Below are 21331 nucleotides of genomic sequence, written 5' to 3'. Positions count from 1 at the left end.
ATATTGGAGGGTATGAAAAGAGCTGTGTCCCAGTTCAGAGGCAGGATCCTCTGATGGAGCAAGCATAGAAGATGTGTCCTTCTTGACTTGAAAGACCAGACTGAACCTGTGCCTCTGGCCTATAATAAGATTATAGCATTCAAGGGCTCCTTGTCAACTTGTTAAGTCAATAATTTTCAAGTTTATCATTAGGAAGGTGGCATGAAAAGGAACAGTTCACCCCGAAATCAAAAATACATGTTTTCTCTAACCTGCAGTACTATTTGTCAATCTTGATTGTTTTGGTGTGAGTTGCAGAGTGTTTGAGATAACCGGGTCATGATTTCTGTAAAGAAACATTGCTATTGAGTTTTTCAAACAGTTTTTTTTTGGCACTTTGAGCACCACAAGCCAAGCGCCATCTAGTTCCTTTATATTCCAAATAAGGTAGACATCTCTACAACTGATATCTCCAGTTATTAGTTAGCAACTCACACCAAAACAATCTAGACTGATAAACAGCACTAAAGGTAAGAGAAAAATGTGCATTTTCTATTTGGGGGTGTGTTTAACAAAGTATAAAAACAGTGGTAAAACTGTCATTTGTTTCATTTAAAATCAATACTGTTGTTTACAACTACAGCATCCAGCTCTTAAAAACCCACCATAGGACCTGCCCAGCACCAAATAGCAGATAAACAAAGTTAGTAGCCAAATAGCCAGATATTATAGCATAAATAACCTGACATAAACTCTTTTAGTGTAAATGACCAGATGACCAGAAGCCAGATGACCTCACATGATCCTGATCAAATTTGGATGGGTGAGCAGAAGCAGCTGTTCCAAGAACTGGTTATCTGAATAACAGGAAAGAGCAGCTTAAAGGGAAATTTCAGTTTATTTCAACCTGTCTCCTATCGTCCTAAATTTGTTTCAAGTGACTAGTGACATAAAAATAATAGTTAGCATGTTAGCCGTTAGCCTAGATACAGCTGGGGCGCATAGTAGCGTCAGACCTGTTAAAACGTAAGTGAACGGGCAACCTTCAAGTGCAAAGTTAGTCCACTAAACAAGCTTTTTTTCCACAAAGACCGCCTCATATCGTTAGGATAAATGTCAGAGAACATATAGAAAATGACATGTAAACGTGTTGTCTTACCTTACCGGTGTGGTGCCATGTTTGTTTACCATCTAGCTCTGCTTTCCAAAGCGCAGCAGAAATATTGCAACAACAAGCAGCGATCTCATACCGTGTCTGACATCTCGCGAGAACAAGCAGCAACAGCTGGAAGGCGGAACCGGACAGTAGCCTGAAAAGTTCATTAATTTATTTTATGAAAGATTTATAGAATAATGGCTGACTTTTTGCCAGACTTCAACTTTGTGGAGGAGGAATCTGATTGCAGAGTTTGATGGCCGCCCTTATTTATTTGAGCCAGAATACACTGACGAAGAGCTTCATAAAACTGAAGAACGGAGGAGAGAGAGAGAGAGAGAGAGAGAGAGAGAGAGAGAGAGAGAGAGAGAGGCGCAACAGGTAGAGGATGAGAGAGGAGGAATAGCTGCTGCAAGGCTGCGTAGCTCTGGAGATTGGTGGTGTACCTGTGAATGCTGTGCCCCAGTGCCCACAGAAGAGGAATGCCTCTGTTGCAAGGAATGGGACCGGTTGCAGCCTTATTTTCAAGGTCTGGATGTGACCGAGGACGAGACACCTCCACCTGGAGTAATATCCAGCTGGGCTTTATCTAGAGCTCGCAAGATATATTTCGGCCGCGCTTTGGAAAGCAGAGCTAGATGGTAAACAAACATGGCACCACACCGCTAAGGTAAGACAACACGTTTACATGTCATTTTCTGTATGTTCTCTGACATTTATCCTAATGATATGAGGCGGTCTTTGTGGAAAAAAAACTTGTTTAGTGGACTAACTTTGCACTTGAAGGTTGCCCGTTCACTTTAACAGGTCTGACGCTACTATGCGCCCCGGCTGTATCTAGGCTAACGGCTAACATGCTAACTATTATTTTTATGTCACTAGTCACTTGAAACAAATTTAGGACGATAGGAGACAAGTTGAAATAAACCGAAATTTCCCTTTAAGCTGCTCTTTTCTGTTATTTAGATAACCGGTTCTTGGAACAGCTGCTTCTGCTCGCCCATCCAAATTTGATCAGGGTCATGTGAGGTCATCTGGCTTCTGGTCATCTGGTCATTTACACTAAAAGAGTTTATGTCAGGTTATTTATGCTATAATATCTGGCTATTTGACTACTAACTTTGTTTATCTGCTATTTGGTGCTGGGAAGGTCCTACGGTGGGTGTGTCAACTGATAATGCTTGTTTGTCAGACACTATAAATTGTCCTGATGTACCAATTCTTTGGCTGTCTCGCAAGTAAACCTTCAAATGTCAAATCCTATGTGCGTGTGTGTGTGTATGTATCCTGTCTTTATTCCACAACAATATTCCCCTCAGGAGTTAGAGGACACTTAAAGAAAAGTGAATATTAGACTTACAGTCCATTCATCAGATGAAAAGACACAGGGATGCTGATGTTGCTCTGTATCTGCTGGATGTGTAAAATGTGTGCTACCAAGTTCACCAAACGAGAATAAAGGGTGATTAATATGCCAATGTTAATGTTTTGCTTGCAGCTTGTTTCTGCTGAAGAAAAAAAAAACAAACAAACCAACAATTACAGGTTTAAGACTTGATGTCCAAGTGGCAAACAGTGTACTAGGTTAATGGTAGTGCTGCACGATTTGATAAAAATGTGCGATTGCGATTATGGTCGACAATATCGCGTTTTGAGATTACAATATAATTACAATACGATATAATAAATAAATGGTATCATGAGTCTTTTTGCTTGATTCAGTGTTTCCCTACATTATATCAGGGGGGCACTGAGCTGACGTAGTTATTGTTATGGACAGACAGTGTGTCAATGACCATCTACAGACTGAGCACGGAAATGTACACACAGCGGAGCAAGCCTGTGTTGCGTTCAGGCGTTGTCACGTAAATGACAAATTCCAGCACGCCATAGCACAACACAGCAGCATGTCAAGTGGGCCGAAACCGAGCAAAATTGCTCAATTTTTCATTTGTTATGGAGTCCATGATTTCCCTGTGACACTTACAAACGTTTGCTTAACTGTGCTTGGATGTTGTTTTATGAGGCTCTGGCGGCTTTCAGTTCTCTCTTTGTCTTTAACGTTACACGGCTTGGCTTTCTCTCACATGCACTCTTCCTACTTTTCCCTGTGGTGTCTCAAGTGTTGATATAGATTGGTCGTGCTGCCGCGGGACGTGGCGACTTTAACTTTTGAACTTTTACACAGCACGTCTTTCTGTCCAACATCGCCGTACCTGAATCCAATGTAATAGACGTTGCGTTTTTTTCGCCACCAACTCAGCCTGTTCATGGTCGTGCTCATGCTCTTCTTCAGTGTATGTGTTGGTCACTGCTGCACGCCGGCTGCACACACCAGGATAGCTTGTGGGCGTGATGTCAACAAACTCCACACACTACAGGAGAGGTAGTCACGTTCACAGGCACACACGTTAACATTTATTTACATTATATTGCAAATCGCAGCCTTTTATGCGGTTATGTAATCGCACAGCCTGACATCGCGACTGCGATTAGATTAATCGTGCAGCACTAGTTAATGGTAAGTACTTTATAAAGCAAAGAACAAACATTGAGGTTTATGTATGGTTTCACCTTGCACTGGCTTTATCTACAGTCCAGTTTGAGTGTTATCAGTGGCTCATGACCATTTATGTGGAAATACCTGGTGAATAAAATGTAGCTATGTGATATTTCATTTAAACTAGTCAAAGAGGTTTGAAAACCTACAGACATGTGGGGAACTTGAATGTCTGTACCAAATTTCATGGCAATACATCAAAGAGACGTCTCAAAAACCAGGGTTTGACGCTAACTTGTTCCCAAGGAGCACATGTGCTCCTAAGTTGAAAAAGTAAGGAGCGCACAAAGAACTTTAGGGGCACAATGTAAATTGATCAAATAATGTGTTTTCCGTAATAAACGTGATGCAAATAGACATTTACAAGCAAAATTATTTAATGAATTTGTATACAAAATGTACAGAAAAAATCAGGTAAAATCATCAAGTTTTGAAAAAGTATTGCAATTTAATTTTGTCTTTAATGTTATTATCTTATATATTATCTTTGCAATATGATTATCTTATATAATGTTATTACTATCCTAAATCATTCTCCAGGTCCTCTGAAACTCTGCAGGACTTATTTCCACCCTGCCCAGCAGCGGTACCGTGGCGAACGGTCCCTACTGCGGGGAGAACGAAGCAGGCTTCCCCGGAGGTCCGCTGCTTTTCCCGGTCCTTCTTCTCCGCCACACTTTGACTTATTCCCACCCAGCCGACAGCCTGGCCGTGGAGAACGGTCCCTAACAGCGGGGAGAATGGAGCAGGCTTCCCCGGAGGTCCGCTGCTTTTCCCGGTCCTTCTTCTCCGCCACACTTGGACTTATTCCCACCCAGCCAACAGCCTGGCTGTGGAGAACGGTCCCTAACTGCGGGGAGAGGGCTTCCCGGAGGTCCGCCGCTTAACCCGGTCCATCTCCTCCACACTTTGACTTATTTCCACGCTGCCGACAGTGGGACTTATATTCATTGTGCCGACAGTGGCTTGGAAAACCACCCATAACCGTGTCACACGGGGAAGAGGGAAGCAGGAAAGCGGCTGGAGTTCCTCCAATATTTGCGGTTAGATTATCATATTTTTTTATTGACAAAAATATAGGCTGCTTCGGCTGATTTTTTTATGCGCACATGTGCCCCTAAATATTTTTTACAGTTCGCACAAACCTATTTTTAGTCGCAAATGCGAGTGAAACGCTCACACTGTCGAGCGCTGAAAACATAAGGCCCGTTTCCACTGAAGAAGTTCCTGGTACTATGTGGGGGGCAGGAACTTTACAGAAATCTCCTCTTACTCCGCTCTTTCAACCACCGTGTCTCCACTGAGAGGGTGGAGTAGGTGGAAGGTTCCTGTAAAGTTAGCGGGATCTGGATGTGACGTAATCGTTGCACGACCATTTTGACCGGGGCGACGCGGCAAAGAACAAACAAAACAAACAGCTATTTTGTTGCTTTCTGTTGACGTCACATCCCGCCTTGAGTATATCCAATCAGCACCAAGTAAACCCCAAGCCCCACCCAGGAGTTTTTCGGGGCCGTTCTGGGTACCTACTCCGAGGCAGGGACTTGCTTAGCCCATGTAAAAGTTCCGGAACTCTGTCCTTCGGGGGTGGTTCCTGCGGTGGAGACACGCATCAATGGCCCCAGCCCCGTAAAATTACCCCAAAGTTCCTGCCGTGTGCCTAATGATCTAAACCTCATCATACTAGAGGAAAAGTCAGGCAATCACCAAAGTCATTGGGAGTTATCCTCTGGGGACCATGAATGTCTGTACAAAATTTCATGGTCAATCATCAAATAGTCTTGACCAAAAAGGTAGACCAACTTACAGCTTATGGACCAGTATTCCCTAGAATGAAAGCAGCAGCATTGCTAAACACATACAAACTGTTTACATGCAGAAAATATCTGCATACCTAGCTAATACAGAAGGAGACAGGAGGAGGTCTATTACATCGTACTACCATCACCTTGCCAGTAACACAATCTGTCCCTCTGTCCAATCACCTGAAACTCAAGCTGAAGTGGGTTTCTCTTCTTTTACCCACACTAAAACCAATTTCAACAAGACTGACCTGTCCTTTGTCAAATGTTGTTTTCCAACCAACACAGACAACAGTACAAGTATATTGACTCCTGCCCAAACTGCCAACAATCGGAGTGTGATTCCAGACAGCCAACTGCGGTGTGAGTCCCATCATTGCAACCAAAACACATTCATGCAGCTTAACTCTTTATAACATCCACAAAGTCAGACCTTTCCTCACTGAGGATTCTGGCCAACTCTTTGCTCATGCTTTAATCATCTCCCATCTGAACTAGGGCTGAATGATACTAGGAAATAATCTTGCATAATAATATCGCAACTGAGATTCATTATGCAATTTTATTAAAGTTACTTATCTTCTGTATTATTCAATATACACAAGCATAAATCTATCTATAGCATGACCAACGCAACATTGGATACAATCAGCATATAAACTACTGTTTTATGGAGGCCAGACCTACATGTTATGAATGAGATGAATCAATGCATAAATTGATAGGAATACCACATATTTATTCAGCAATTGAACTGTAATAACCTTCAATCACTGTAGAATGTTGTAACATCAAGTCTTGTAAGCATGTAATATAATCTTAATGTCTTCACTGAAATAACATCTCAAGAAAGAACAATAAAGCACTGCAGAACAAAAGGCCTGAGAACATTAATATATGAAAAAATAAATATGTATCTTACGGATCTCCAGTCGGTTACACAAACAAATTACACAAAACTATAGCTCAACCACTTTAAAAATATCTAGATAACTCAAAGTTCAGCCCCTTCACATCACTGAGCAGTTGGAAAGCAAGACATGGGACTTCACTTGGACTTGATGAGCTGCAGCATTTATTCATAGACAAACTGAAACCTACAATGTACATATACTACCACTTGACAACTTTACTGCTAATTTCTCCTCTTCTGTGGCCACACTTGCTATGCACTGAGCTGTTCCCCAAATGAGCTACACTGTAATAGCTTATGTGCAAATGTGGATTGCACTTAAAGGAATACTTCTTCCCCCAAATGACCATTTGTAGGTTGTATCAATTATTCACCCCATGTAACATTGAATATATGGAGAAAACGTTTTTCAGTGAATGAAGAATCCAAAAAAATAGTTTTAAAAAAGTTTTAAAGGGTTAGGCTGGATTCACCAAAGTCAAACAATAACACAAACGAAGTAACTTACTGAGGCAGTGGTCGAGCAGCTTCTGTGCTCAGGTAGAATTACTGTTTTTGTCCATGTAGTCTGGCTTTGAAGAGAGAGCACGGATTAAGTTTCGCTCTCCAATCAGTTCCCCGTTGGAGAGGGCTGTCTGGGTAGTACTGAGCATGTGAGAAAAATGTTTTGTTTTTCGTTTTTCCCCCAACAAATTAAATGTAACACGGGTTGAGTAATTGATAAACAAATGGTCATTTTGGGGGTGAAGGATTCCTTTCAACTGACTGCATGGCGTGACATTTTACAAATTGTTTTTTTCATCTACTCTCTCTCTTTGCATATGTCACATGGAGCATTAGCTCACACACAAGTTGTTTCCGGCCCTCTGGTTGGTTAGAATATGCAACATTAAAAAAGCATTACTTTTAAATCACAGCTTTTGCAATATGAAATCTGCATTCCATTACATTGCAATGTCGGTTTGAATGATATTAATCAGCCTAATCTGAATTAGTGCAGCTCCCCACCAGGCAAAGTACAACTTACTCAGAATGCTGTAACCTTCTGTTCCTTCTCTTCAGCTTCTTTAAAATTTAACACATCACTGTTTTTTCAGATTCCTTTCAGCGGCAACCAACAGCCTGCTGCCCATTGTTACCAAGACTGTAAGAGGGTGATCCCACAAGTATGTAGAGGCTCTACAGGACTGTTTTGGACTAATGGACTGGAACAACCCCTGTGGAGCGCACAGAGAGGACAATGCAGGGCTCCCTGGCTGCATAACATGTCAATTTCCATGTCGACCCTTCAAAGCCATTAAACAGTTTGCCGTTTTCGGCAGTTCTCTTTAAACAAACCCTGGAAAACAAAGAAAATTAAATCCCTGCTTAGGGAAGAAGAGACCTTCCAGGGCTGGCTACAGGGAGGAAGCGAAGTTGGTCTGCGGGTGCTGAGGAGGAGAATTAAAGATAGAAACACAGGGGCAGAATTGAAGACAAATTGCAACAAAACAGTGTGAAGGAGGTGCTGAGTGGGATGAGAAGGATTACTGGCTCCAAGACGCCAGGCCAAGTGGGGGAAGAGAACAAAAATAGTGTGAATGACTTAAGTCTGTTTTTAACAGGTTGAATGTAGAGACCCGGCCAGCTGCACCCACTCCCCGAAGTTGACGGACCTCATGAGATCTCTCCACAACAGTATGACTGATTACACTCCCGCTTCCCTACAGGCCGTCACACCGGGGATCACCTCTCCAGCCCCAGACACTCCCGCCTCCGGATTGGACACTTTAACATGAAGGACAAGAAGGGAAAAAAAGGCCTGCAGGAGTCCAGAGGAAATTGTTGCAAGGAGAACCAAGTGAAGTGTAATGTGAGATGAAAGAGCTGGTAGAGGATTTCAAGCAGAGAAAGTGGTGGTGGAACAGTCCTACATATAGCTGAGGGTCAATATCAACAACAAATTGGACTGGTCTGAGAACACAGATGATGAGAGTAGGCTGTTCCCTTCAGGAAGGAACTACATGTACTAGTACAGTCTGCCTTTTTGGTATGTTAGTGAGGCAGAAACGATGAACATCTTGAAAGAAAAGGCAAATTTTGTAACTGGGCTGAAGACAATAGCTCAAGATAAGTTCATCTGTTTTTGGGTCTGTTCGGTGTACAAGCTCAAACCAGTTTGATTATATGCAAACAGTCTGAACCTGTATTTTACATTATTGCACATTTTGGCAAATTAAAAATTAGCCTTCATCAGCAACCTGTATTGATGACATCATGGTGCTAAATCCAACTTGTATTGCATTAGCAACAAGAGATATAACAATGTGATTAACATAATTGCTTATAAATGGACTAACTGAGCTACTAGTGTCTGACAGGTTAAGAACAATTTACTGCCCAGCCAAGGCTGGCAACATGAAGAGGATCACATTTCAGTAGAGGTGAGAGGGGGAAAGAGTGGCGCATGGTGTGTTTCTTTACTACAAAGTTCATGTGTTTTGTTTTTTTTAATGACGACATGTGACATGGCAGAGTAAGTCTATCCAGAACTGTGTCAATATGGAAACTGTGTCAAATATGGATCTGAAGCAGACAAAAGGATGTCTTAACTGGCCGTGACATGGTGCGCCACTTTAACCTGAATTTTTGTCAGACGCCTTGTTGCTATTTATTCCCTTTGCTCGCTTTCAAAGCACCACAAAAGATGAGGAATGGCTGATTCATGAAGGTTCATGAGAAATATTACAAGATGCCTTCTTATTTCACTACCAAAAACCAAATACAGTGGCAGCTGGTTGGAGGGAGATTGCCAGGGAGCTGAAAGATTCTGGTAAATGACCATCACTAATAACAAGCTAAACTACTTGCTGTTGGCTAGATTGTATGTTATTTCCAGTAAATATTGTAATAAAATGTGTTTTCTGCTTTAAAAAGAACAAGCATAAGATAGCTACTTCCTGCCATATTTTAAGTGGGTACGCCTCCAGGCCAATCTTGAGCATACATCTTATAGACACGTGGTTTGTTTGATTGTCACTGCAGAAGTGCAGTTTTTTTTTTTTTATGGTATTTTTTGGGGCATATTGCCTTTGTTGGACAGGACAGCCAAGCGTGAAAGGGAGAAAAAGAGTGAGAGGGGATAACATGCAGCAAAGGCTGGACTCGAACCCAGGCCACTGCAGCAACAGCCTTGTACATGGGGCGCCTGCTCTATCCACTAAGCCACCGACGCCCACAGAAGTGCATATTTAATGGATTCAGTGTGGACAGAGAGCTCTGTCCATGCAATGCGTCGCACAGGGTCCCCCCAGGATTTTTCCACTCAAATTTAAGACTTTTTAAGACCTTTTTAAGACCACAACCAATGAAATTTAAGACCAACCTCGCACTTATTCTGGCATACATTTATGAAATAATGCAAAAAAAATCTGTCAGAATAACTAAGAATAACAGCATAACACAGGGACAAATAACAATCACTTATTTTAATAAACAATAGTGTGTGCGTGCGCACGCCTGTGTGCAAAAGTATTACAAATGGACTTACTTTGAAATGTTTTAGCAGGTCCACCGCCATAGCATGGCCCATGAACTCAGAGCCAAAATATCTTGAGTGGACGCGGTCACCAACCCAGTAGCGCAGATGAATGTCCAGCTGTTTAGTTTTTGTACTTTTGTTTAGACTTTCGTCAAGCATGACCACAAAGCCAGACGCCTTATTGACCTGCTCGGTCAGTTGTTTGGTGATGAAAGGGGCCAGACCAAATTTAGTAATATAGGCAGTCTTGTTGCTCCCACATGTGAAAGTAGCCGCGATCTCTGAGTCGGGGAACATGACTTTGAAGAGCTCGCGTGGTGGTCCGATATCGTCTTTAGTGTCCACGTCACCTCTGCCTTAAGCGTTGGCATCGAGCCACAAAAAGCTCGTATGTTACCTGGCTGTGTGGGCTCGGTGCTGCTGGCAGCCGAGGTGACTGTTGAGGTTAGCGTCGGGTTTGCCGCGCAGAACTGGGATATGGGTGCCTGCCTCCGTGTAGCTGCTGAGCATGCTAAATGTTTAGCACTCTTCATGTGCGACTCCAAGGCCATATGTCCCATTGTGCCGAGCTTGAATTTTTTACGGCACAGGCTGCACTGAGCCTCCCACTCATTCCCTGGTACAGCCTGAACCCAGTCATATTTTGAGTCACTTAGCCACGATGGATTAAATCTGCACTTGCCCATCCCAAAGCTGCTGCGCGAGCGACGACCTCGGTGGGTCAGCGGCTGACTGTGCACGCTCCAACGTAATGCTGCGTTCTAGAAAACTCGGAAATCAAGATTTTCCGACCTCCTAGTTGAAACTGTGCATTGGAACGCCACCTCATGTCGGAGATCGATAAAGTCGCAGAAAAAAATCATTTTACAACGCAACGTTCCAAGATTTTTTTTTGTTAGTTTACTTAGTATACAGTTATGTTGTTGAGCTGTATCATGCAGATAAGAAAGTGGAAAATTAAGACCTTTGAGAATGAAATTTAAGACTTGTAAACAAAATTTAAGACCTTTTCAAGGCCTTAATTTACGGTTATCAAATTTAAGACTTTTTCAAGTTTTTAAGACCCCGCGGGTACCCTGGTCGCAATGTCAAATGCTTGTTTGTTGTTAGGACACGGTATCACTCCACTCAAGAGTGGCTGCTGAGTCAAGTGCAACACCTTGTGTTAAAATTTGGTATGCCAGTCTGATCCAGTGTTTAGCTTGATATCAAACCGGTGTGAAATTTTTTACCCCAGCCCAACTTTAATGTATATTCAAAGAGTTAGTGGTGGCTACAAATGTCAATCTATCCTTTAAAGGTGCTGTATGTAACTTTGGAGCAAGACCATTGATTGTTTAGTCTCACTGCCAAGTCGTCAAACACTGGCGCATTGGGTTGGTAGGTGGAATGAACCACCGCCCCAAAAGTATTTAATAACCTGGGAATGAGACTTAACAATCAACTGTCTTTCTCTAGAGTTTCTTACAGCACATTTAACTTAACTTCTTGGGTTAGCTTGGAATAAAGAAATATACTAAAAAAAAATTCAAATGTCTCAACACGGACTTGTTTAAACAGCAACACAAACAAACACCGGGGCATGATGCCGGAAAAAAACAAAATGCACGCTGGCATAAGACAGCTCAATCTGCTTTAGTCTCAGTTTCCAAATAGAGATGCTTATCAACTATCTACAACACAAACAAATGATTACAACTGACGCGCGTACATCTTAATATAATCTAACACTAGAGACAGGGAAAACAAGAACAGCAGACTGCCAGCTACGAGTAATGTAAACACCATCAGCTCTGTGTGACAGGAACTGTGTCGCAGCTTGATTTTGATTGCTGCTATCTTTCTAACAATATCTGAACTCTGATTGCTGCAGTATTCAAAAAGGTGCTGCTGCCCTCGAATTACAATACAAACTATTCCTGCCTGCAAGGTCTAAATAAGAATTGTTACACCTTGTCACAAAATACTTGTGAAAAAAAAAACAAAAAAACAACCATTTGTATGAAATTGCTCTGTGAGTTTATATCTATATGTATATTTATATGCTACTGGAAATGTATGAATGTGATCTGATTACTATAAGAACAAGTGTGCTTTTGCATGTTGGTGTGGGAGGCTACAGTATGCATTATACCTGAGTGAGTGAAACTACTCAGACATCTAAAACTGCCACCGTTAACAGCAAAATGCTGCAGCAGGTCAGAGATGATTTCACTCAGAGATTCATGGATAAAAAATGTGGACAAAATATTTAAATCAAATATGAATTGACTATTAGATAGAAAATCCCTCAGTCAAATGCCTGGCAAAGAGGCTCTTCATGCACCTCATGTTTATAAAATGAAGCCTCTACCTGTTCACATTCCAAGGCCGTCAAATACCAACGCTTTGTCACACCCCTCTAGCAATGCAGAGGGCGACCTTTAGGTTATCTTTATGACGCACAGCTCACAGACATACAGCTGGTTGAGAAAAAAGATCATGTTTCAGGTTAAAGTATGTTTGTTACGTAATGCAACAACATTGTTTTTTTTGTTTCATGCTGGACACAACCTGCGGTCTTCTGGGTGAAAATCTGGTTTTGTTTGACATCTACCTCACCTCCCTCTCACCCTACATGGACTTTCTCAGTCTTTATACTATATCAGTTGGGTTTCAGAGTTAGTGGAAAGCTCAGTGCATCGTATAATGACGCTAAAGAAGTGCCTTTGGTATTGATATCACACATTGAGGAGTGTGAGGAACCGACTCTATCTGACACCCTGGGAATGAGAATGGGCTGGAGCTCCATGTTAGACACATGAAGTATATGCAGAGCTTTGCACAGCCTGAAGAGCACACATACATACACTGTAATTCCCTTTAGGAATACGCTCGCCGAATAAACCTCTACAGTTGATGATAATATGACTGTAACTTCACACTTTTCTGTACCTTCACGTGTTCATTCAAACCTGCATTCTTTTAAATGTTATGAGGTGTTTTTACTGCAATAATGTATATAGATATATCCTATGTACATGTCTAGATAATATGTGGACAGGCTGAATTTTATACACATATATTGCACTGATATTTAATTCGTTTCACTCATGCTCATATTTTTTTCATAGTCATTTTCACATTTTTGGCCATATACAGTATTTATACAGTTAAACTGCCAGTAAAAATACAGCACAACATAATTAACCATGAACCTAAATAAAATGAATTACTAAAGCATTAACTCCCATCCTTAAAACATTCAAAAATAACAGTTTAAGTATAATAAATCAACTTCATCAGTTTTGTTTACATCCCTAATGTCTTTACAACTGCGACCAGTATAATGCTATTTATATTCTATTTTTTCTTTGTTCCTTCGATGGCCCTCTTTTCCTCATCAAGTCAATAATGTTACATTTTTATTCACTGGTTGTCTGTCTGCTTGTCTGCTTGCATCTAATTTCAAGCCCTGGTGTTGGCATATCAGGCTGCAAAGGGACCACTATCCACAAAACCGTTCCTCTAGGCCATGGACCCACCCTATACTCCATCTAATGCTCTGCATGCTGTCGCTATAATCCACTTAGCTCTCCTTTCCTTGCTATGACCTGGTCATCCTCCCAATCTGGACCCCCCTCCTTTGCCTCCTGGAGCCTACTACAGGAGTGACCTCCCCACTCCAGTCAAAACATCAGACTCCTACAAGGTTCATCTGCTGTAGAAGTACCTTTTATAACCCTCCCTCCACTCACTCTAAACTTCCCCATATTAGTGGTCTAGCAGACCTTTTGTAAAACTCCATCGACAGTGAAGATTTTCGTTAATGTTTTCAGTGTTTATGTGTAGAGAGGGAAAACAGTGTTTGGCTTGTAACGTTAAAGTGTGTGTTATCTCCTTCGTGAGGTGTCACATACAGAGCAACATTTTGTGCAACGGCAGACGTAGCCAAAACAGTAAATGGTAAATGGACTTGTACTTTTATAGTACCTTTCTAGTCTTCTGACCACTCAAAGTGCTTTTACACCACAGAGTCACATTCACCCATTCACACATACATTCACACTCTGGTGCCTGAGGCCACCATACAGGGTACAACCTGCTACTAATAGTAGTATACATAATAGTGCTGTTTCTAACTTTGCAAACAGGAATAGAGTTTTGCTTCCACTATATTGGGGAACAGAGGTGTCAGAATATGCTACAGGCGTCAGGGCTCCAGGTCTCTTCTTATTCTGTGTGTGGTTTTAGATTTAGGATTATTTCACCGCCTTTTGGTTTGGCATGCTCTTGACAGTGTTTTAATTGTGTTTTTGCATTTTCATTGGGATGGAAACATTTTTTTTTCTAAAAGTGTTTGTTTGGACTTCGGATTGTTTGGGGGAATGAAGGAGGGAAAAACCCTGTTTTTAAAAATGCTTTTTTAAAAATACTTTGTACATGTGGACTGGGACTTATATTTGCCAGTTTTCAGTCATGCTAGTGCCATGGCTCTCGAGATGGTTGGTCAATCAGTCCATCGCTTTGGTCCAGACTAGGCTTGCGCCAGTTTGAAAATTTTCCAACTGGTTTGATTTAAAGCCAAATATCTAACCGAACCGATATATCGAATTATATACCTAATTTTACCACTGGGGGTCGCATTGGAGCTATTTTTCCCAATAAAAGCCCATTATAGGTGTAATGCGCTTCCAATCCATTAGGTGACGGTAATGCTTCTTCTTCTTCTGTAACAAGGTTACAGAAGAAGAAGAAGCAGAAGGACACTTCTCTCTCTCTTGCAGCAGACAGCTGAGCGGAGCTGCGGAGTCGCAGTCTGCGGAGCCTCTGAGACAAACTAAACAAAACACTTGTAGGCTCCTCCACTTCATTTAAAAACATACATAAACCTTATTAAGTTGTCATAATGCATGTTACAATGCAAGATAAGTTGAATATAGTCCCTTGACACAACGCTGATGTGAAAAGCCCCCCCCCCCCCGGTTTATCCGGTTGACGTGAATTAAACCGGGTGGAGCTCTACCGGACCAAACGGGTTAAACTGGAAATCGGCACAAGCCTAGCCCAGACTAGAGCTTAGATCGGGCCCAAAAAATCCAGCCCGACCCCGCCCGAGCCCGTGCACATTATGTCCGGGACTGCCCCGGCCCGTCCAATTAACTGTAATTATGGGCCCGAGCCTGATTTAAAACCGACATTTTTCAATAAGTTGGCTGTTATAATTTAGAGTATCCACAAGTCTTGTTATTTGAATGACAGAAACATAGGATCTTAATGAATGGCGCAACACGGAAGCATGATTATGTAATAAAACAGGTGTTTATTTTAGGATCCAGGTGGTGAAGAGCTGCGCGCGCACAATGTTGCAACATTGTAACTGAGGGCCGAATTCACAAAAGGATTGCGTGGCTTTTGCGGCTGCTAAACCGGTAAAAATGGAGCAAACACATACCTTCTAATTCACAAAGCATGCGCAGAGGGTGAAATGCTCCACTAACTGCGCTGCCAAGCAGATTGTGTCTCGGTGCTCCGGTGTTATTTGCACGTATTTAAATAAGGTAATAGCCTATGCATATATTTGGCGGAAAAATTGCCCATTTCTATGCAAATGAGCCTATTGATAAACAATGTCTAATTCACTAACACCAGCGCTAATAGCCACATGCAGTTTGAGTGAAGTAAATAACGTCTTTAGAAAGCTGGTGCAAACTGGGCGCTCCTCTGTGGAAGCCTCTCGCCCAGACTTTCCAGTGATCGTGGCAGCAGTGATCGTCTGTTAAATCAGTCTGTAAATAATATTTTGACATTATTATTATAATCATTATTACTTTAATGGCATCCAAAGATATTGATGCGTTGAACAGGTGCGGTCGTTCTCAAAACGCACTTCTGTCACGCACTTCAAAAGCAACTTTCAATAATTTATTTTACGAAACGGGGGAAACAAACATGAACAAATGGTTCCATAATTCATATTAAATTGAAAAGATAACGAAAAAACAGCTACAAGTGAGAGAGAATAGTGATAAAGTGGTCAGACTTCCACAGCCTCAACCCATCCGACACTGTTAGACTGACTCACCAGCAGACATCACTATATGAGGGTATACAGTATTCAGTACTTTGCCAAACAAAGTCTGCCATTGTTCTGCCACGGTGTTCTTGGCGCTGCACTCAGCTGCCAAACTTTGTGGGCGTGTTTGCGCTGGTATATCATTAGCGCAATATCCTTTGTGACTAGGACGTTAAGACGGAGCAAACTGCGGGTACAAATGAAGTGCAATTCAAGGTGCTATCAGCGGCCGCAGTTCATTCTTTGTGAATTCGGCCCTAAGTTTGTTGTAACTTTAGGCTATGTGTCATACAAAGTGTGGTTTAATTTTATTTTTCATAATACTGTAGGGTCCGCCAGGACGTGTGGAAAGGATGACGCAGTTATTCGGCAATTAAACCACCGTTTATTACTGAACAGTAGGCCTACAGGTTACTGTTGGCCGTAACCACGCCAAAACAACCAACAAACAACAACTTAGCTGTAACTCCATCTGTGCACTCCTGCTCTCTCCTCCAGCTCGCTCACACACACACCAGCACGCGCACTCACACAGCCCTCCTCATCCCCGTCACACTCGCACCCTGCACCTCATTCAATCCCAAACATGCCATTAACTCACAGATCATTGACATTATAACAGAACATTTACTGCAGGGTCGCTACAATACATAGCCTATAACATTATCAAATCATAGCTTTAAAAAACAAAAAAAAAAAACAAAAAAAACACATCATATCTGACCAGGCCCGGCCTGGGCCCGTCAGAGGGAGGGGGGCTCCCTGCGGGCCGGGTCGGGCCGGGCAGAGAATCGAAGCTCTAGTCCAGACTGAAATGTTTCGACAACAATCTGATGGATTGCCATAAAATTTGGTAAAGACATTCAAGGTCCCTAGAGGAAGAGTCTTACAGGCTTTGGTGATTCTTAGGTGACTCTAGAAATAGCGCTTCCAGCAGGTCAGTCAGTGAAAAACCTCAATAGCTAGTTGATGGATTTTTTTTTTTTTTTTTAAAGATATTTTTTGGGGCATTTTCAAGCCTTTAATTGATAGGACAGATGAGCGTGAAAGGGGGAGAGAGAGAGAGGGAGTGACATGCAGCAAAGGGCCACAGGCTGGAGTCGAACCCGGGCCGCTGCAGCAACAGCCTTGTACATGAGGCGCCTGCTCTACAACTAAGCCACTGATGCCCCACCTAGTTGATGGATTGGTACGAAATTTTGTTCAGCTATTCATGGTCACCACAAAGCCTCAAGGAGGTTGACATTTGTGGTTTTGAATAGTGTCTCACAACCATTGGATGAAATTTAGTTCACAGTTTGTTATAACCTTGGGGTTTCTTTATTTTTTCTTCGAGTACCATCATCAGGCCAAAATCTGTTGTACTTTTTGCCAGCCATGACAACATCACTGGCTGGTATTGTTTTCACTTTGTGTGTGTGTGTGTGTGTCATCAGGGTATATTGTGGTCCTGGTGACACCAGTTGTAGCAGGAACTATGTCTGTCTGTCTGTGGACAGAGATAGAGTCACAAAAAATTACAGGTGTATAGCTGAGATAAGGCTAAATTAAAAAATGGGCATGGTCCAAGTAAGGGGACTGAAAGCACGGGAAAGGCAGTGGGGAAGGGGCCATAGCCCCCCAACTTTATATCCCTGGCTGACATTTGTTTTAAGTTTGTAAGTTTGACCCCCTTTCTGTCACTTTTTCTGTACTCTTGGTGACTTTTGTGTCATTCAACACAATTCTGCTCACATTTCAAGTCACTCCAGGTGAAACCATCTGCTAAATGTATAAAATGTAAAAATGAAAATGCAATGCTGCCTCTCTGTACCTGCCAGATCTACATGACAGCCAGCGCATGGGGGAGCTGGCTCATCACCACATTCATATCCTGACATTCTGCTGGGACCATGACAGCACAGTCAATGTAGGTGAGCTGTAGTCTGTGCATGGGTGTCCTGGATAGTCTGTACTCTGCGGACTCTATATATATTGTAACAAGAAACAAGGCAGGCAACAGGGACATGCATAGATGCAGAGAAAAACAAACATCCCGACAACCATTCTTACGCACACATTGAGGCAAACGCTTTGGTATTTTCCACAGAGACTCAAGTTCAACAGTATAAAAAAAAAAAAAAGCATGTGCACAGACTAACAAACTGACAGCCCCATGCTGCATCCTTGTACCTGACAATGAAGGAGTGCCGAGGTGTGAGGCTGGGGTCATGGTCAAGCACTGGTGTGGGTGAAAGGTCAGCAGACAGGGTGACTCCAGAGCCTTGGAGGAGCAAGGTGACGTGGTTGGGGAGCAGCGCGGTGGTCTCAGAGGTGAAGGTGATGGAGAGGAGCTGGCTGTAGCTGTAGACTTGATGACCCAGGAATTTCCCTAGTGGGCGGGCAGAGGTTGGATGTTAGAGAGGTGAGTGGAGTCAGCTTTATTATTGAAGTCTCAGTCAGCTCTCTGCCGTCAACGCAGTAAACACAGAGATGGATTTTTGTTTGTGCAAATGTGTTGTGGTGGAATCTGAATTACTCTTACTCTTTATCTTTGTGTATATATTTAAAAAATATTCTGTCTGTTCTTATCTCTTTCAGTCTGTGTGTGTGTGTGTGTGTGTGTGTGTGTGTGTGTGCGTGTCAGGGCAGAGGGGTACAGGCTTTTTGAGCCCATATGGAGCACTGCAGGAGTCTATGTGTAATTACCCACCCTCTCATCTCTGGCTCATTATAGCACATTAACAGGACTTCAAAGATCTTAGCCACCACTAGACAAACCCCCTCCTCTTCACTACCAACCTCCAAAACTAGCTAAAGGAAAAACACTCACAAGTTGTACTTTTGATATATAAAAATAGGCAAAAGTCTTCCCGTCCCTCACTATGGATATGAAAGATGTAAACAACACATGCTATTGTAGAACGCCTTGCACCAGTTATGCTCTCAAAATGAAAAAATCATACCAATTTTTAGAAAAACAAAACAAAACAAAAAAAAACAACAACCATGCTGCCATTCTTGACCAGCTCTGGGTGAGCGAGTGGGCAAAACTGACAGGTTGCACGCTTGGTTGCCACCTTGTTTTTGAGCGTAATCGTGTGTGAAGTACATCCTGAGCTCTTGTGAGGGTTGGGAAAGCTAAGGACTTGAGTGGGTGATTTTGCTTGGGAGGTGCCTCTGGCGTCATTCGGAGCAATTCAACTGTCTGATCGTTTGATATCTTCTCAACCGACAGCCCCCTTTTATCATCTCTGCCGGGCCCTTCTGTACATCTGCAGCCCACTCTTGGTGTGTTTTTATCTGACCTGTAACGCTTTTGTAAGGCTCCGCTTTTAGACACCCTAATTGATGTTTTTGGCTGCTGTCGGTAATGCATTACTCAGTGATGTGTTAAAGTAATTAGTTAAAGTAATACATTATTACTTATTTTAAAGTAAAAAGCAATGCAATTAGTATTTCAATTAAGTCTAAACTGTTTTCCTTCTTTCATAATTTAATGCATTTCATGGTCCAATGAATAATGCTATTTGCTCTACCTATCATTCATTTGGTTTATTATATTATATTGTTATATTACTAGTCTTGCTGTATCTTTCCAGCTACTATGCAGCGACACTTGCTTGTTGTTCAGCTCCAATGTAAAGGAGTTACTTTTTTTTCATGCGTTCACGTGACACATTACTGTGTCTTTCGTTTTTCTAATAAGCTGCAAGCTTTCACAAACAAGAAAACAAACTCAAGAAGTTGAGCTTTATTCACATTCTTCCATGAAACAACACACCCTGCCTCAATAGCTGTTAAAACAATTCAGTTTTAATGAGAGGATACACGAATAAAGGAAGCCTAACACACTGCGTTATTTATATTTATTATCCAGCACTATGCTATCAGTATTTGTAGGAAATGAAAAAACAGGCAATGATTGAAGAGGAAAGGCTTCAATTACATGACCAATCAATAGCACTTTCTGTTCCGAGGCCAATAAGGCATCATTCATGTCAATTTGACTTTAGAATCGATAGAAATAGATAATTACAGCCAATCAGGAGCAGGGGGAGTGGCTAAACAACCACCAGTCACTGCCAGTGAAGACAAAAGGCCTTCTCAAGTAAAATGAGCTGCCACAGAGCTCAATGTAGTTTCAGGATCAATACATATTGAAATCAGCCAGTCTGGAAAAGAAACGACTCTTAGATTGAATCCATCACCAATTAGACAGGAACGCCTTCAATGAGCCCTCTCACATCTAAACATCTTAACCAGAGGAAAAACAACCAATGTGGGTGAGAGGTCTAAATGAAATTACAGATCAATACACACCGCTGAGTCCAACAAGGCACCACTCATACCAGTGCAAATATAGACACAGACATAAAAGACTGAATAGACAACTTGTAATGTTAAAATTGCATGCTCAAATATAAAAATAGGATTTCTTTAAGTTCCTGTAACGTGCTGTCTACAGTTTTCAAAGGCACGTCACTCCTAAAATTTTTTAGCCAACTTTATTGTTACAAAAGTTTGTAGAATGCACACAGAATTATAGTGATTTTATTTAAATTTTTTGATTTGGCAGACAATGATTAAGGATGATGATTAAGATGAGCCGTCATAAAGACTGGCCAGTGTTGCCAAATGTACGATAATTATTGTATTTGCATGATAATTTTGCCCCATGTACGATGTACGACTAATAATGCCAAAAGTGCTATAATATAATATAATAATAATAATAATAATAATAATAATAATTTAACCATTTTATGAGGCTTAGAATTAGTTGTTGGTTTTAGTTTGGGCTGTCTCATTTTAACTGATTTCCCAACAATCAGGAGAGCAGAAAAATGGATCCTAAATCTGTGTTTATGCACCTCTCTTCACATGACCTCTGTCACCCTAACCATGCTAGGTGTAGGCTATGATAAACGTGATAAAAAGTGGTGTAGTGGTAGTAGATGGGGTGTATATACTAGGGATGCGCGCGATTAATCATTCGCCCCCTTGCTAGTCAACACCAGAAATATTAGTTGGTCAATTCAATTAGTGTTTTATTCATGTAAAAGGCCGCTTAACTGTCATGCAGCCGCCCGCCACTAGTGGGAGCTACAGAACTGTCAGACAGCAGCTCCCCTCCCCATGGTAATGCTCGAGTAGACCGGAGTTTTAAAACAGCACGGTGGGAAATAAGAGAGATGTGGTCTCTCACAAAACCAGCGTGGTTTGGCAGTACTTGATTTTAGAAAATGAAAATAAGGTAGCATGTAGGCTGTGTCAGAAAGAATGACATATAATCACTCAACTGGAGCAATACGTAACTGAAGTTGCTTTTTAGATGAGTCAGCTAGTCCTAATTAAAATGTTCTT

At 41.8% G+C, this 21331-nt stretch overlaps 1 protein-coding gene across 1 annotated transcript in view; it reads right to left on the bottom strand.

The window, feature by feature from the left end:
* lamc3 (laminin, gamma 3) overlaps positions 1–21331 on the bottom strand; it is a 171943-nt gene that overhangs the window by 49915 nt on the left and 100697 nt on the right. Inside the window, exon 10 of the mRNA XM_033646979.2 lies at positions 18158–18356. Coding sequence (XP_033502870.2) covers positions 18158–18356 — 199 coding nt within the window. The remainder of the gene's footprint in view (positions 1–18157; positions 18357–21331) is intronic.

This window comes from Epinephelus lanceolatus, chromosome 19 (genome assembly GCF_041903045.1).
Source record: "Epinephelus lanceolatus isolate andai-2023 chromosome 19, ASM4190304v1, whole genome shotgun sequence".
In the NCBI taxonomy this organism is placed as follows: domain Eukaryota; kingdom Metazoa; phylum Chordata; class Actinopteri; order Perciformes; family Serranidae; genus Epinephelus; species Epinephelus lanceolatus.
The sequence above is the reverse complement of the archived record's forward strand: the minus strand, read 5'-3'. Positions and strand labels throughout refer to the sequence as shown.